The 14,964-nt window shown below is 41.9% G+C and overlaps 1 protein-coding gene across 4 annotated transcripts in view; it reads left to right on the forward strand.

Annotated features, from left to right (window-relative positions):
* LOC102079935 (serine/threonine-protein kinase WNK1) overlaps positions 1-14,915 on the forward strand; it is a 27,734-nt gene extending 12,819 nt beyond the window's left edge. For 2 of the 4 annotated variants that reach the window (XM_025909458.1, XM_025909457.1), the window contains 24 exons: positions 1,294-1,451; positions 3,119-3,207; positions 3,288-3,507; positions 3,625-3,726; positions 3,889-4,234; positions 4,915-5,048; positions 5,372-5,437; positions 5,803-5,838; positions 6,284-6,403; positions 7,856-7,935; positions 8,024-8,183; positions 8,279-8,395; positions 8,603-8,716; positions 8,799-8,847; positions 8,952-9,095; positions 9,188-10,140; positions 10,238-10,309; positions 10,462-10,554; positions 10,665-11,007; positions 11,167-11,344; positions 11,433-11,626; positions 11,740-11,880; positions 11,985-12,214; positions 12,351-14,915. In XM_025909458.1, the coding sequence (XP_025765243.1) occupies positions 1,294-1,451; positions 3,119-3,207; positions 3,288-3,507; positions 3,625-3,726; positions 3,889-4,234; positions 4,915-5,048; positions 5,372-5,437; positions 5,803-5,838; positions 6,284-6,403; positions 7,856-7,935; positions 8,024-8,183; positions 8,279-8,395; positions 8,603-8,716; positions 8,799-8,847; positions 8,952-9,095; positions 9,188-10,140; positions 10,238-10,309; positions 10,462-10,554; positions 10,665-11,007; positions 11,167-11,344; positions 11,433-11,626; positions 11,740-11,880; positions 11,985-12,214; positions 12,351-12,722 (4,511 nt within the window). In that variant the 3' untranslated portion in view covers positions 12,723-14,915. The remainder of the gene's footprint in view (positions 1-1,293; positions 1,452-3,118; positions 3,208-3,287; positions 3,508-3,624; positions 3,727-3,888; positions 4,235-4,914; positions 5,049-5,371; positions 5,438-5,802; positions 5,839-6,283; positions 6,404-7,855; positions 7,936-8,023; positions 8,184-8,278; positions 8,396-8,602; positions 8,717-8,798; positions 8,848-8,951; positions 9,096-9,187; positions 10,141-10,237; positions 10,310-10,461; positions 10,555-10,664; positions 11,008-11,166; positions 11,345-11,432; positions 11,627-11,739; positions 11,881-11,984; positions 12,215-12,350) is intronic. The other 2 variants (XM_025909459.1, XM_025909460.1) reach the window with 2 other exon arrangements.
* The last annotated feature ends 49 nt before the right edge of the window (positions 14,916-14,964 follow it).

A 14,964-nucleotide genomic window follows, 5' to 3' on the forward strand; every position in this document is an offset into this window, starting at 1 on the left:
ATTTCTACTACTGTTAAATATTAATATGGTAGTTGTCGTGCCTTCTTGCAGGCTAACCTGGCCATGGCAAAAGGTATGGCCTTTGCTTCTGTCTTAGACTGGTCTTTGTTCTGTGGTTTGGAAATATGTGGTCTGTTTGCCAGTTTTACCAATGATGTTTAACATCTCTTTCTATGGGTTTGCCTCAACAGGTTTTTTATTTTTTATTTTTTTTTTAGTGTTTGTCTCTTGATGTTTTTGAAAATATTTGCAGGACTGCAGAATCTTTTTGCTCCATCTTTGTGTCCAGGGAGCTCTCCCCACTTTCTCTCTGTCAGCATTTTGCAGTTTTTTTTGTTTTGTTTTGTTTTGTTTCTTTTCTTTTTCTTTTCCCTTTCACACTCTTGGGTATGCTTTTAAAATGTAGGCTCTAGCCTCAGCTGTGCCCCATTCTGCTGTTTGGAATGAATAGGGTACTGCTGTTCATTGAGTAAGTATGATCTTTTATGGGCCTGGTAAGTCTGACAGTGTGCTGTCATACGCATCAATATCAGAAAAATACATTCAAATAACCAAATGAGTTTTTCTGTGTAAGACCTGAGATTGAATATAAAATAATCTACTAATATAAACAGGCTTATGTGCACGGACACACTGTTGAGCACTGTTACTAGCTATGGGATCTGCTTCTCTCAGCCTTGACCATAACACTTTCTTCCTGCAGGGGAGGATGAAATGGTAAGTCAGACATCAAAAGGTGGGTGTACTATAAAAGGGAATGTTATTGTGGCTGTAAGGTAAGGTCTTGACAAAAGTTATTTCCATAGCTAGTCCTGTTTACATTACAGGGTCAATTGGCATTACTGTGAACAAATTCCACTTTATTTCGGCATGGGTATTATTCCTGAGTGATTCATTTTAGAGGTAATATTTGAATGGTGCATTGTTATTTATTCAGGCTAACCAGTGTGTCCTGCACATTGGTTATCTCAGCTACACGTGTATATCCCAACATGTTAAGGTCTTACACAGACAAACACGTGCCTTCTTCTAAACAGTCTAACTGAGCCCAGCTTCTCCCTCCTTTTTTGTTTTCTCTCTTTTTTGCTTTCCTCCCCCTTTTTTCTTTTTTCTTTTCCTCTTTCTTCCAACTTTCATCTCACAGGTTCTACTCCAGGGGATTTCAACAGGCTGGTCAATCTTCTCATCCTCCTCTTCCTCAACCCCTCATGGGTTAGAGGAGCAGAGGAGCAATGGGTTGTGAGAAGCCCACTCAATCAGTAAGGGAGTTCTGAATAGTTGTTTTGATTTAAGGTACCCCTGAGTTCATGGCGCCTGAGATGTATGAGGAGAAGTACGACGAGTCAGTGGATGTGTATGCCTTTGGAATGTGCATGCTGGAGATGGCCACCTCAGAGTACCCTTACTCAGAGTGCCAGAATGCTGCACAGATCTACCGCAGAGTTACCAGCGTAAGTAGTCTTTTCAGCCCTCCAGTCACCCCTCTGCCCTGCCTTCACCTCTTCCTGTGTGCCAAGAAGGCTAATGTCCACTTCTGGAATCATTTCATGTTCCTGCTGACGTGTCTTTAGCTTGCATTACTTTTATTTCTTCTGCTCTGATAATACTATTTATCTTCGTGTTCTGTTTGAAGAACCTAGAAGTTTAAAAAGAACAAAAGCTATTAATCCTAATAATCCTCCCTTGTCTTCCTTCTTTCCTGTATGTTAATTAAGCCATTAGAGTTGACTAATATCACACTAAACAAGTTCAGACCTGCTGTTTTCTGAATAACCAGCATGAGTCTTGTATGATCCCCGAGGGGCAGTGACTGTAAAAGGAAAAACACATTTTGTTTATTCATACGGATCATACTAGTAGATGGCGATCCGCAGTCACCTATGGTTCATTTTCATGCAATCACCGGACACTTGGAGATAAAGGAGTTGAACTCACTCTGAGAGTGCTAGCTATAAAATTTCTTTTGAAGTCTATAGCGATCCCTTCAGTTTATCATTAACCACAAAATAAAAATAGTCTTTCCATGCAATTGAACAGAGCATGTTCTTTGACATTTACCCCTGTGCTACGCTGAGTCATTGGAGTTATAAAAGCTTTTAAGGATGTAGTGTCACATGCTCTGGCTGTAAAAAATTGACTTTTTTGTTTTTGTTTTTTTTCTGGCTTTTAACTCAACTGCTCGGTTCACTCTTAAATTTTCCGACACTTTCATTTGTCATGGCTTCAATTCATCGCCTCTCATCAGCCATCCATTACTTTCTTATGCACTGTTTCTTCCAACCACTTATATTTCCCCTTCCACTCAAAAGTGCGTCTTGGTCAGTACCCCCTATTTTTGATGTTTGACCTTCTCTGAACATAGTAAAGTATCTGCATGTTCATGCTCTTCTTTAGAAAGGGAAAGGTTTCTCTCAGCTCAGCTAAATTCAGAGCTTAACCCTCTCAGGCTCAAATTAAGTTTTAGTTACAGGAAAAATCTGATATTTGGGGAAAATTATCAAAACAAATTCATAAAATATGTATGTGGGGTAATCAGGTTGTTAGTTTTTAACTGTTGCAAATCGGCAACGCCTGCCTCGAGAGGGTTAAAGGCAAGTGAGTCTGCAGGCTGGCAGTATGACATTGGAAATATTTTAAAAGCTGTTGCTTGCCCAGCAGGCATCTCGCACCAGTGTTGAGATTGTACACCTACGTTGCATATAATACTAAGTTTATTGTTTTTAAGACACAAATGGAATGTGGGAAGTATAACTTGTAAAACTTAAATTTATCAATGAGGAAGGATTGGATGACATTTCAAAAAAAAAAAAAAAAATTTAAAATAAATTTTGAAATGGAAAAAAGAAAACAAAAGACGCATTATTAAAAGCTGTTGTTGAAAATTCCAAACGGGGTTCTTTAAACTTTCCAGGCAGAAGGAATTTCTCCCTCTTCACCTTATTTGTCAAAAGTGAAAGGGGAAGTTGGGTTAAGATGTTTGTCACTTCAAATGCCAACTGTTTTTGGTAGTGATATCAGGTCTCTGAGCTGAAAAACACAAGCTATGGGGCATTATCCAGTATAAGAAAAGATGAGGTGAAGACAATCATTCTCATTCAGAGTTCTGTGTTTCCTTTAGGGGGTGAAGCCAGGCAGCTTTGACAAGGTGGCCATTCCTGAAGTGAAGGAGATCATCGAGGGATGTATTCGTCAGAACAAGGATGAGAGGTCTCTTACTGAGCAAGTTCAGGGTGGTCTGCCTCGCTACAAAAATGTCTTTTTGCTCACTGCTTGTTTCATTTGTCTAGGTACTCGATCAAGGACTTGCTGAACCATGCCTTCTTCCAGGAGGATACAGGCGTGCGTGTGGAGCTGGCAGAAGAGGAGGATGGAGAGATGCAAGCTATTAAGCTGTGGTTGAGAATTGAGGATGTAAAAAAACTCAAGGGGAAGTACAAAGACAACGAAGCCATTGAGTTTTCTTTTGACCTCATCAAAGATGTTCCAGAGGATGTGGCTCAGGAAATGGTGAATTGAGCTTTAATGTTCTAAGCAGATTAATTGTGTTGGTGCATGACAAACAATATGTTTGTTTGCAGTTTTTAAATGTTTACTGATGAACCTTTTGTCGCATTTTTGTTATAGGTTGACTCTGGTTATGTGTGTGAAGGTGACCACAAGACCATCGCAAAAGCCATAAAAGACAGAGTTTCTCTAATCAATCTTAAGAGGGCTCAGCGGAAGCAGGTATGATTGTAGCCCATCTACTGTTATGGTCACTGGTTACGTGCATGATTTTGTTAGATTTTTAAAAAAAAATCTCAGTCACATGATCTATATAATATGCTTTAGTGTTTTCAAGGTGGGGTTCTTCTGGGTGATTTTATGTGTGTTCTCCTGTCTTTAAAGGTCAGAGAAGATCAGGAGAAGAGAAGGCTTGAAGAAGAACAGCAATCACAGCCCCCACAGCAAACAGGCCAACAGTCTGGCATGGAGGCGACTCAGTCACAGCCCGTTTCACAGCATGCGTCTTACATGCCTCCACAGCCTAACCAACACAGCTCACAGATGTCTGTCCAACCGGCAGCTCAACAGAGCCTTCAGACGTCTAACTACAACACTCCTCAATCGCAGGGCGTTTCTTATGTTCCCCAGTCAACTGGGCAAATCCCAGTACAGAATCAGAGCTTAGCTGCTGTTCAGCCAGAGTCCGAAGAGCCCGAGAATGACCAGCAGCTGCAGCACACTGGAGGTGGTATGTATCAAAGATGATTTATAGTAACAACACTTAACACTTCAGTCTATTGAAACAAAATATTGAGTATAAAAACTGAGTCCAGCAATTTTTTTTTCTTGTCAGCCCCCCCCAACAAAACTTGAAAGGTGCTGGTGTGTGTTTGTTTTTTGTTTAGCTACAAATAAAAGAGGAATAATAACCAGTTTGGTTTTGCTAACCTTAGTTAGTAGCCCACTTGCGCTCCTGCGTCCTCATGACTCCATGCAGCCACACCTTGTCGCACCAGTCCCCTGCTGCAGAGCCTATACATAACCATAATTTCACAGCATACCTAGCAATGTTTTTTTTTTTTTGTTTTTTTTCAGGAGCTCAGAATAGTATTGTATTTCCCCTGCGAATGCACTATATATACTAGTTGTAATTATTTTTTTATTTTATTTTATTTTTTTGGGTAAATGCAGTATTTTTCATGCCTTAAAGTGTTTTGCATGTTTCTCGGGCGATGCACGGTGCACTAACAGGTATTGGAGGGGAGAGGAGGGAAATGTGAATGAAAAAGTGCTATCGTCTGTTAAGTTGATTTACTAAAACATATTCTGAAGCTGTTGTTTAAGGGAAAATGGCTAAAACATTGTTATTTTAAATAATTCTACAATCTTGAGTCTTCATAAATTAACCTTTTTGTCCCTTTTTCACAGCTTGGGACATGGGAGATAGACTAGCAGGTTCCTCTGTTGTTTCTGAGGCTCAGCCCTCTCAGTCTGGAGTATCCTACAGCTCTTCCACCATTCAGACACAGAGTGATCAAACGCAGCAACAGCAGCTGGCAGTGGTGAGACATTAGTGCATAATAATGTGTGTTGTGGGTGATTTTGTTTTGGAATATTGTCTGTATTTTAAACCAAATGTTTAAGTTGCAGATTGGGGTTCTATTTATTGATTATCTATTTTTCCCATATCCCAAATGACCCTCTTTTTTTTGTTGTTGTTATTGTTGCCCTCACCACTGCTGAATGTACTTTTCCCCGTTACATGTAGACAGCCGTCACATGGCCTACCTGCAGTGTGTCTAGAATTCACATGCATGTATTCATGATTCGGTTTAGGGTCCTCGGCTTTTCTAATTTTTAGAACATGTACTTTTATCTGTTGCAGGGTGGTCAGTCTGAAGTTGTTCCTGTTCCAAATACCAACCAGTCCGTCCCAGTGACACCTGCACAGGTATATATCTATTAGTGCATGTCTAAATGTCTTTGAAGAGTAACTTCACACTACATGAAAAATTTTGCTTCACTGACATCCTCCATAAAAGCAAAGCTTGTGTTAATATCAGGTTCTACATAACACCCTGGATACACTTCTGTATCACACCCGCAAATCTGAACTTCAACCTGTCAGAGTCAGCAAAAACAAGATACTCACTCACATTGTGTGAAGTTAAACTTTAAAGCCTATATTCTTTGGTTGGGTGGCTGTGAAAGCAGTGCTGAGAGTTTCCTGGCCTGATCTTTTTTTTTTTTCTTTAGGTCTCTTTTCTTTTCTCGGGTTTTCTACTCTTACACTTTGCTATGTTTTGTTTCTTATAGTATGGAGTTTACTACCAATCATCGCTTCCCCCTCAGGTAGATGAATACAATACACCCACAGTATTTCAGACAACTTGTTGTGGAAAACAAAATGCACTTATTATCAGTACTGGTCTGTATGCCAGGCTCTGGTAGGGTTAATGTAGCGGGTTTTTAGAGAAAAAATAATGTGAAATAATAGACCTTTAACATGTCTGCAAAACTCACTTTAGAGTTGAATTTGATTAATCCACACCTCAGTGGTGGCAAATAATACACCTGATTCAACTAACCTGATTCATACAGCTATGTTACTTAGCAGGTAAGTACAAGTCACTCAGCAAAAGAGCCCAAAGGAAATCTCTGAAAGATTTAGATTGTAGAGAAACCAGACTTTCAGGAAGTTGCCTTAATGCCAGTCTGATGGTATCAGCTTTTATCTCAACCTACCTTTTTAAATCCTGTTTCTTCCTCTGTATCATTATGTGATCTGTTCATTTAGATTCCCTCCCAACAATCTACAATGGCCCCATCTTCTCACCCGCAGCAGCAGTCAGAGAGCACCAGTGCTCCACAGAGCTCTGTACAATCACAGGCACAGACAGGAGCTCAGCATTTACAGGTGATTTTCCCCTCCCTTGCTGCTATTTAACATGCATCAGCTCACTTATTTTAAGACGCATTCTAACATGTCCTGTTTTGCTTCACTAACTACAGTATAAATGTGATTCTGTCCATTTTTTTGATGTCTTTCTTTTTTTTTTCTTGTGGCTTTTCTTTCTTCTCTCTGAATGCTCTAATTACCACAACCCCCATTTTCTTCTCCTTTGCATGTTTCTTATTTTGCATGACTCTTAGTCTTGGGCCAATGATCCAAGTACTCCTATCCTGTCTCCACCACTCAACGCAGAGCACCTATACTTCCTCTATCAGGCCTCATGCCTTTCTGTTGTGCAGGTATTCTGACTTGTGTATGCTGGTGTTTCTTGGTCAGGCGTGAACCATTTGGTTCAGACCTGGTTCCTGTTCCTTTAAAAGTTCTGTGTCCATTTTCTTTTTTTAAAAGTATTTATTTATTTTTGTTGTTGTTGTTGTAAATTCATGTAGTTTCTGCCATAGTATCAGTTAACATTATCTTAAGTAGGGTGTTGCTTAATGAAGCACCACAACTTTTGTCTCCATCATACAATACAACTTAAGATTAAGGTTCTGAAAGCTGAAATGCTTTTATGAAGCTCTAAATCTTCTGTGAAAGCAGTACAGGGGTATACAGTAATCAATGAAAAATTTCTATTGGTCTAAAATTGTATTGTGACTATTTCCAGGGCTGGAAGTAAGGCTGTGTGATATGACCAAAATCTCATATCCCAATATAAGACATTTCTCATCCCAGTAACGATATATAACACAAAATAGTGCATTTTCTGTACATTGTGTGAATCTCCGGCAACTCGACTTATGTAACGTGTTTTCAGCTGGGCGTCGTGTACCCGGAGTCGAGTGTTTTGACTGATGCATGAAACTATATAGTCTAAGGTTTATTTTGAGCACCTGATGGTTCTTTTTTGCTTCTCATCTGTAAACTCTCTCCATACTCTTTCACGTGATTCTTGCATAGGTGGTAGAAGAGAAGGAAAAAAATTGGCCGTAAACGGTGTATTTTGCGACACCATGAAACAAACGATGGCGTGTAATATGAAACGATAGATGTTTTCATATCGTCATCCGATATACTTCTTCATATTGCACAGCCCTAGCTGTAAGTGGGATTAAACATAATTAATGTCCATATAAACACAGCAGTGACAGAGGGCTGCATTCAGATAGGAGCTGAAATAAAAGCTCCATATCACAGCAGTATTTACACTCCACCTGAAAGCTAAAAAATGGAGTCTCTTGCAACTGCTAGTTGCATGTTTCACCAGATTAAAGAGCTCCATCTAGTGGATGATATGGTTTAAATTGGTGTACAGTTGATGCTGTGTAACCCCTTCAAAATTGTATTGTGCCAAACAGAACTAGAACCTGCTTTTGAGGTGAAGTGTTTGATTTCTTAATGTTTCCTGTGTGTCAGGCTCCTGTGAGTGTTCCTCAGTCCACACCAGTGGAGCAGCCAGTGGGATCTTCTTCCCTAGCACCACCGTCTGTAGATAGGTAAGATGCAAGTTATTTTTAAAAGTCTGATTTTTCTCAGCACTGCGCAGCTTGTAAAACCTTCCTTTTATGGATTTGTGTGTTTTAGCTGTCCGTCAGATGCAGCTTCAGGTCTTAGTGATGGCAATGATGGTTCTACATCAGGAGGCCGCCATGAGGGCCGCTCGCTGAAGCGGCAACAGCGGCGATCTGTACGCAGTCGCTCTCGCCATGAGAAGACGGCAAAGGCCAAGCTAAATGTTCTTAGTGTAAGAATTTTAACTAATGAGTATGTTTAGATTCTTTTTTTTTTTTTAAAGCTCTTTGTCACTGAACAGTTTTAATGTAAGTAAATGTTTTGCAGATCTCTAATATGGGAGACAGAGTAGCAGAGTGCCAGCTGGAAACACACAACAGGAAGATGGTGACCTTCAGATTTGATCTTGATGGAGATAATCCAGAAGAAATTGCCCAGATTATGGTAGTAGTACTTCTTTACTTGTCACTTGAAAGATTGGAGATATGTGTGTGTGTGTGTGTGTGTGTGTGTGTGTGTGTGTGTGTGTGTGTGTGTATATACATACATACATACATACATACATACATACATACATAATGGATGAAGTTGGATTTAGTGTATTCAGAGCTATTGAACTTTTTTTTTTTTTTTTTTTTTTTCCTCTTCCAGGTTGAAAGTGAGTTCATCTTGGAGACTGAGCGAGAATCATTCATTGAGCAAGTCCGCGACGTCATTGAAATGGCTGATGGGAAGGGAGAGGGCATGAAGGACAGCTTTCCTCAGGTATTTATTCACTACACGTCTCCTGTTAGGTGAACAACCACGACTGCCTACGAATCCTCACTATGATTCTGTCTGTTTGCAGATGAGCGAGCTTCAACAACAACCTGAGTTGTCTGTTCCCATGCTACCAGGTAAGCACACTTGTCAGAAATATAGCTTTGTTCTTTTTCCTTTTTTTGTTTTCTTTTTCCTTTTTTGAGTTTACACTCATATTTGCGCCCCCCCCCCCCCCCAGGTATTTCCCCCAGCACTACAGCACAGGTGGTGCATTCAGCAGGACGTAGGTTCATCGTCAGCCCAGTGCCAGAGTCTCGACTCAGAGAGCAGTTCTTTGGAGGCGCTTCAACCAACACCTCAGTTGGAGAAGAGCCTGCTACAGGTGAAAGGAGTTTGTTTACCTATTTATAGCTTTTGGTTTAAATGTCTTTTTTGTTTACAATTCATCCTTTTTTCTTTTCTTTTTTTTTATAGCTCCTTTGGTGTCATTGGGCCTGTCTCTCTCTGCTCCCTCAGCAACTCTCCAGCAGGCCTTTAATGAAATAAAGCAGACTCGTATTCAGAAAGGCAAAACATTTGATGTCTCTGCTGCTGAGCAAGAATCAGTCACTCCCCACCCCGAGGCTGTCCCAAGCTCTAACAATATCACGACTTCTCTCGAGTCTGTAGCTTCCACCACAACTCCCACATTTCCTTCTCTGAAGTCTGGTGCAGCATCTTCGCCACCTTCTTCAGCTTCACCTGGGAGGGTTTCCCCAACACCAGTGTCTGTGCCACCCCAAACTGCTGGGAGTGACTGCAGTCCACCACCTCAGTCCTCCCATGAAACGACCCCTTCACAGTATCCAATAGCTGTTAACGTCCCTCCGTCCTCTGTTTCTCCTCCATCTACACAGCCCTCTGTCCCTGCAGTAATTGGATCTCAGCTGGGCAATAGTTCTATCTCCTCTGGCTCATCCAGTACTACTGGAAGTGTTCCTGCACCAGAGCAGCAGCCATTTAATAGTGCTGTTGCATGTTCTCAGCCGGTGAATTCATCCAACCATGCATCACAGAATACAGCCACCCAGCCCCCACTTCCCACCAACCAAAGCCAAGCCCAGCAGCAGCCAGTGGAGTCAGAAGGGGCTGAGATTCAGACCAAGACCGCTGGCAGAGATGACATCCATGCCCTTGAACAGAAGCTGCGGTCTCTTTTTAAAGACCAGAGCTCTGCCTCCCCAGCACTGGATTCCAGTCAGAATGCAGGGACCTCCTCTCCTCCCACTGGAACTTCTTCCCCTCCACCCGGACCTGCCCCTGTGCCCCCTTCTAATCTTCCCCTCACCTCTGGGGCACAAAGTGTTCTGGGCCCGACAACCACTCCAGGGCAGATTGTAACTGTGGCAGGACATGCCCAGACTCCTCCAACGAAGCCCAGAGCACAGGTTAATGAATAATGCATCATCCTAAAATAAATCGCTCACTGTTTTATTCTGATCATATGTCATAACAACTATGTTTTGATTTTCCATGCTGACTCAGACTTTACCTGGGGGTTTTGACCAAATTTCTACAGCTTCGTCTGATGTGCCCCCATTTCCTGGACCAAATCAGGTTAGGGCTACATTGTCTCTGCAGTGATTCCTGTGCCATTAGCTCTGCTGATTGTTGTTTTGGGTTTTTTTGGGGGGGTTTGGGTTTTTTAACTAGCATAAGGTACTGATGTACTACTTAAAGTGTTCCTTATATCTTGTGTGCAACCACAGCAACCCCTGGATAATTTGGATGCCCAGTTGAGAAGAGCTTTAAGTCCAGAGACGGTTCAGGGAGGCAATGGTGTCATTGTAGGACGTTTCCAAGTAAGTTTAAGTTCCAGCTTAAATTAATGTGCCTAATTCATTCTTAGAAGCTTAAATCCCATAAAACATCAAGCTCAGTTTATTAAAATAATCTCTTCCTTCATACTCAGGTCTCTACTGCTGCCGATGGTGCAACCAGCAGTGCTCAAGGTCCGTCCAGTGTCGTTTCATCCTCTTCCCAGACGCCGTCCTCAACATCGTCCTCAACGTCGTCCTCCTCCTCCTCTTCTTCTTCTTCCACCTCCTCCTCTCCCTCCAGTCCAGAAAATACCTTTCACCGATCATCTCCTCTGCCTAAAGGACTAACTGAAGTTAATGCTGTCGATGGGGGCTCTTCTGTTTCTGAGGGTCAGCCCACCACCATTGGGCGCTTCATAGTGTCCACGCGCACCAGTGCGACATCTGAGCCAACCGCTGCCACTGGCTCTAAAGTGGGACGATTTTCGGTCACAGGTGTGCAGCAGTTTCACAAAAAAGCGTTAAATTAAGTAATAAATTATCTAACTACTGACGTTAATAATCTGTTATTTTAATCACACCAATTGATAATGAGATTAACCTATTATAACACAGTAATGACCTTTTATTTTTCATTTTTTATTTTTAACCCAGTGACCCCTGCTCCAGCAGCTAGCTCCAGTCCAACACATGACTGCAGCATGCAGAATGGACCATCATCCTCAACTTCTGATTCTCATGTCACACATCCACATTATAGTAGTGGGAATGATGATGACTCTGAGACTGATGATGAAGCCTTGCAAAAAGAAATCAGTCGTCTGAGAGAGAAGTATGTTACATATTTGTTGTCCTGTCTTATGTAAACTTTGCTTCACAGCTCAGGGGAAATTTGGCCTTAATTTTCTGTCTCTCCTCAGACACATGATGGAAATTCAGGCCTTGCAGGCTCGTCAGAAAGAGGAGATAGAGGGCCTGTTCACTCGCATGGGAAAAACTCCTCCTCCTTCTGTGCTCTCCCCTGCTGTGGCCATGCCTGGAGGACGACGAAGGCTAAAAAGCAAAAGTCACAAATCTGCTCGCAGTAGTGGACAGCCCAGCCCTGTACACTCAGGTAATATGATACACAATCTGTTTCTTGTTATGCGTTCTTTGTTTTTTCTTTTTTTGATTATTTCAGTGTTCTCTTGTTTAAATATTGATTTTAATCTGTATTGTGATCTTCAGCTCAGAGCCAAGGTTCAGAGTCCCCTCCAAAGCAAAGTTCAGCCTCAGTAACAGAGACCTCAGAAATTGCAGCAGAGTCTGTAACACGGTCACAGCTCACATCCTCTCCATCCATGCCAAGCCTCAGCAATTGCTCCACAGGTATGTGCAACTCCAGCTTTTAACAGTCAGCTGCTTCATTTGAATTTTATGATGTAAACTGAATTTTCTAGTGCACATCTGATGCATCTTGTCTATATATTTAGGATCAAGTGGGATCAGCTCCACAAATGGTTCAGGCCACTTGCAGGCTGAGTGTTCTACCCTGTCCCAGGCCACTGGAGCCCATCCTGCTGGCTCTAACACCCAGAAGGGTAAGGGGACCTTCACTGACGACCTGCACCAACTGGTGGATAACTGGGCCAGGGATGCCATCAGCCAATCCCAGGGGAAGAGAGGCCCTAAAACTGGAGCACAGGGAGGGTTGGGACTTGATGTAAGCATTTGGTATTCTTTGAATATTTAAAAAAAAAAAAAGTCAAAGTATTTCATGACTGTGTTTTAATGTTTACTTTTTTTTTTAGTACTAATTGTGCATATTGAACAATAACAATTTTTCTTTAATAATGCAGATCATCCCTCCAACCAACATTGGCCGTAAATTCTCAGCTCCAGGCTATCTCGGCCCACCACATCCCACACATTCCAACACCTCGTCCACTCACCTCCCCAACCCAACCAATCCCTCTGCTTCTTTGGGGCCTCGCAAAGGCTCCCTGGGTCCAGTTGCCCAGGGGTACGGATATAGTTCAGTCTCATACAGTGCTCCTCAGTGGGCAGGACCCACACCCACATGCCAGATGGTTAACCCGGGACAGCCACTAACACAGTACCAGCCATCTACAGCAACTCCAGTATCTCTGCACCAAGGTTACCAAGTGGGAACTACATCAGCTCCCCAGAAATCAGTCAACCCTGGAGGGTCCAACCTGAGGCCAACGTAACCCAGTCTGAGCCCTGATTGAGGCTGAGATGAAGGGGCCACACAGGGCAGAGGGGACCAGACAGTCGTAGACTGAGATCACAGGCTCTCTTTGTGGCTTACTGGCTTGGTATTGTGCATTTTATTTTTAACTTTTATCATTGTGTATTTTTTTTTTTTCTTTAATAGCTGACCTGTGTGGTTCAAGTCCTCTCAGGCAGAACAAAGTCTGTCTGGCAATTGGAGGGAAAGTGCAATACACACCCACAGCACAAAAAGTCTCACATTTATCCTGCCATTAGCTGTGGAAACGAGCTGTGACATATTGGCCCAAAGGCACAACGAACAGCAGCCAAAGATGTTGCTGGAGAGCCGATCTTTGAAGGGGAGAAGTTGGTGAAGGATTGTGGTTCATATCCTTATTTGTCTGGACTTTAAGCTGAGCTGGGACTCAAGATTGTTCCAGTAGTCCACCACAGAAATCTGTGTGCACACACAGACTATACATCGAACTGGTTGGGATGGGTTTGGAGGGTAAGTTAAGTTGTCTGTTAAGGAGGAGGAGAGAATGTGAGTGTACAGAGAGTGGGATAGTTGGTTTGTCCCTGATGGATAAGTACTGTGAATGATGCTTAGGAGAAGAAAGACTTGGAAAGTTAGGAGTGTGATGGAGGGTAGCAGTATGAATACATCCCAATAAAATTGCAATAATAGCAAAATTGACAAACTGCCCCTTGTAACTGTGGCCTTAATCTAAAAGAAATACATTGAAACACATTGGCTTTGTACATAGACATTTCTTCACTGGGTTATGATTCTATGTTAAACATATTTATGTCTCTGTGAAAGTCTGGTGTCATGTAACTCGAGTTGTCTATCATACAGATTTCTTACACTGATTTATTCATGCGAGTGGATCTGCGAGATAATAACACGTGGTCCTGACATTGACCACCATTCAGAGAGTTGAAGAGGTGATGCTGCTGTAGATCACAATCTGAGTATTAGGTGTTAGCAGGGTGACCCCCCCGCCCCCTTTTTTTTGTTTTTGTAAGGGACACATTAAACCACTTCACTTAGTGCTTAGCTGTGAGATATGTGCAGTTCAGAATCTGCTTATCATATCATACAAAGTAAGAGTTTTGTCAGGATAGTATTTGAGGAGGGTTTCACACTCTTGAGGGGAGCGAGACCACTTCTTAATCCATTTTTCTTTTCTACTCGGATGGTGCACAGTACATGTATAAACAGCTTGTTACTGATCTCATACGTCCCAAAATATTTTTACCCATAACATCTAGCTGTGGCCTCTGAAATCACAAGTGTCTGGGGTTCTCTCTTTCTGTGGTCTGTTTTTTGTATGCGTATATTTAATAAACAACAACGTTCTTTATGGACTTGTATTCAGCCATCAGATTTTGATGTTGTTTCACTGTAATTATTATTAAAGGTTGTTAAACAACATGTAAAGGAATATTAAAAAAAAGTGCAATTGCAGGGTTGTTATTGGTATCATACTCACCATGCAGGAATAATCCTGCAGTTTATTAAGCTTGTCTCTTTATGACTGCCCTGCCCCCCTCCTTTTTTCGGCTTTTTTTCTTATTGTAAATATAATTGTGAGGTAAATGCTTTCAGTTTGCTCTCACTAGAGTATGTTCATTGTGACCCATTCTAAATGCACATGCACTCTAACCTGTAAACATGAGGAACACTTTAGTGCCTTGCATCCTCACTAATGAGAAGTTCCAGATCCATCCAGTCCTGTAGCTGTGACTGTATTACAGAAAACCAGTTTATTAAACCAGTATACAGTTTAAACACCAACAGATGCAGCCAGCTCAGAGCATGCGAAACTGAGGTAGGCGCCGCACGCAGGACAAAGAGCACACTGAGTAAAGTGGACAGTTTCTTTCCTCTCTACAGTTACCTTTGTGTTGGTTGTTCGATCAGCTGTGTATTTGTATTTGGCACACGTGTACGTGGGTTTGGCCGGTATTTGTTTTTCCAGATTTATCATTAAACCTTTTCATAGAAGAACTTGTTTGGGCAGTGAACGAGCTGCGCAAAGGTTTAAAACCCTGTCGCACTAACCCTACTTCTATCTCGCCACCTCACGAGTACCATGCTGTCATCGTGATTTTTGGTTTTTTTGCCTGCTTGTAGATTGAATGAATAGTTGAACTTCTCTAGAGAAAAAAATAAGTTACTGCAATGCAGAATATGCAATGTTCAAAGTTTTGTAGGGACTGAGGGGTATTGGA

The sequence above is a fragment of the Oreochromis niloticus genome, linkage group LG7 (genome assembly GCF_001858045.2).
Source record: "Oreochromis niloticus isolate F11D_XX linkage group LG7, O_niloticus_UMD_NMBU, whole genome shotgun sequence".
Lineage (NCBI taxonomy): Eukaryota > Metazoa > Chordata > Actinopteri > Cichliformes > Cichlidae > Oreochromis > Oreochromis niloticus.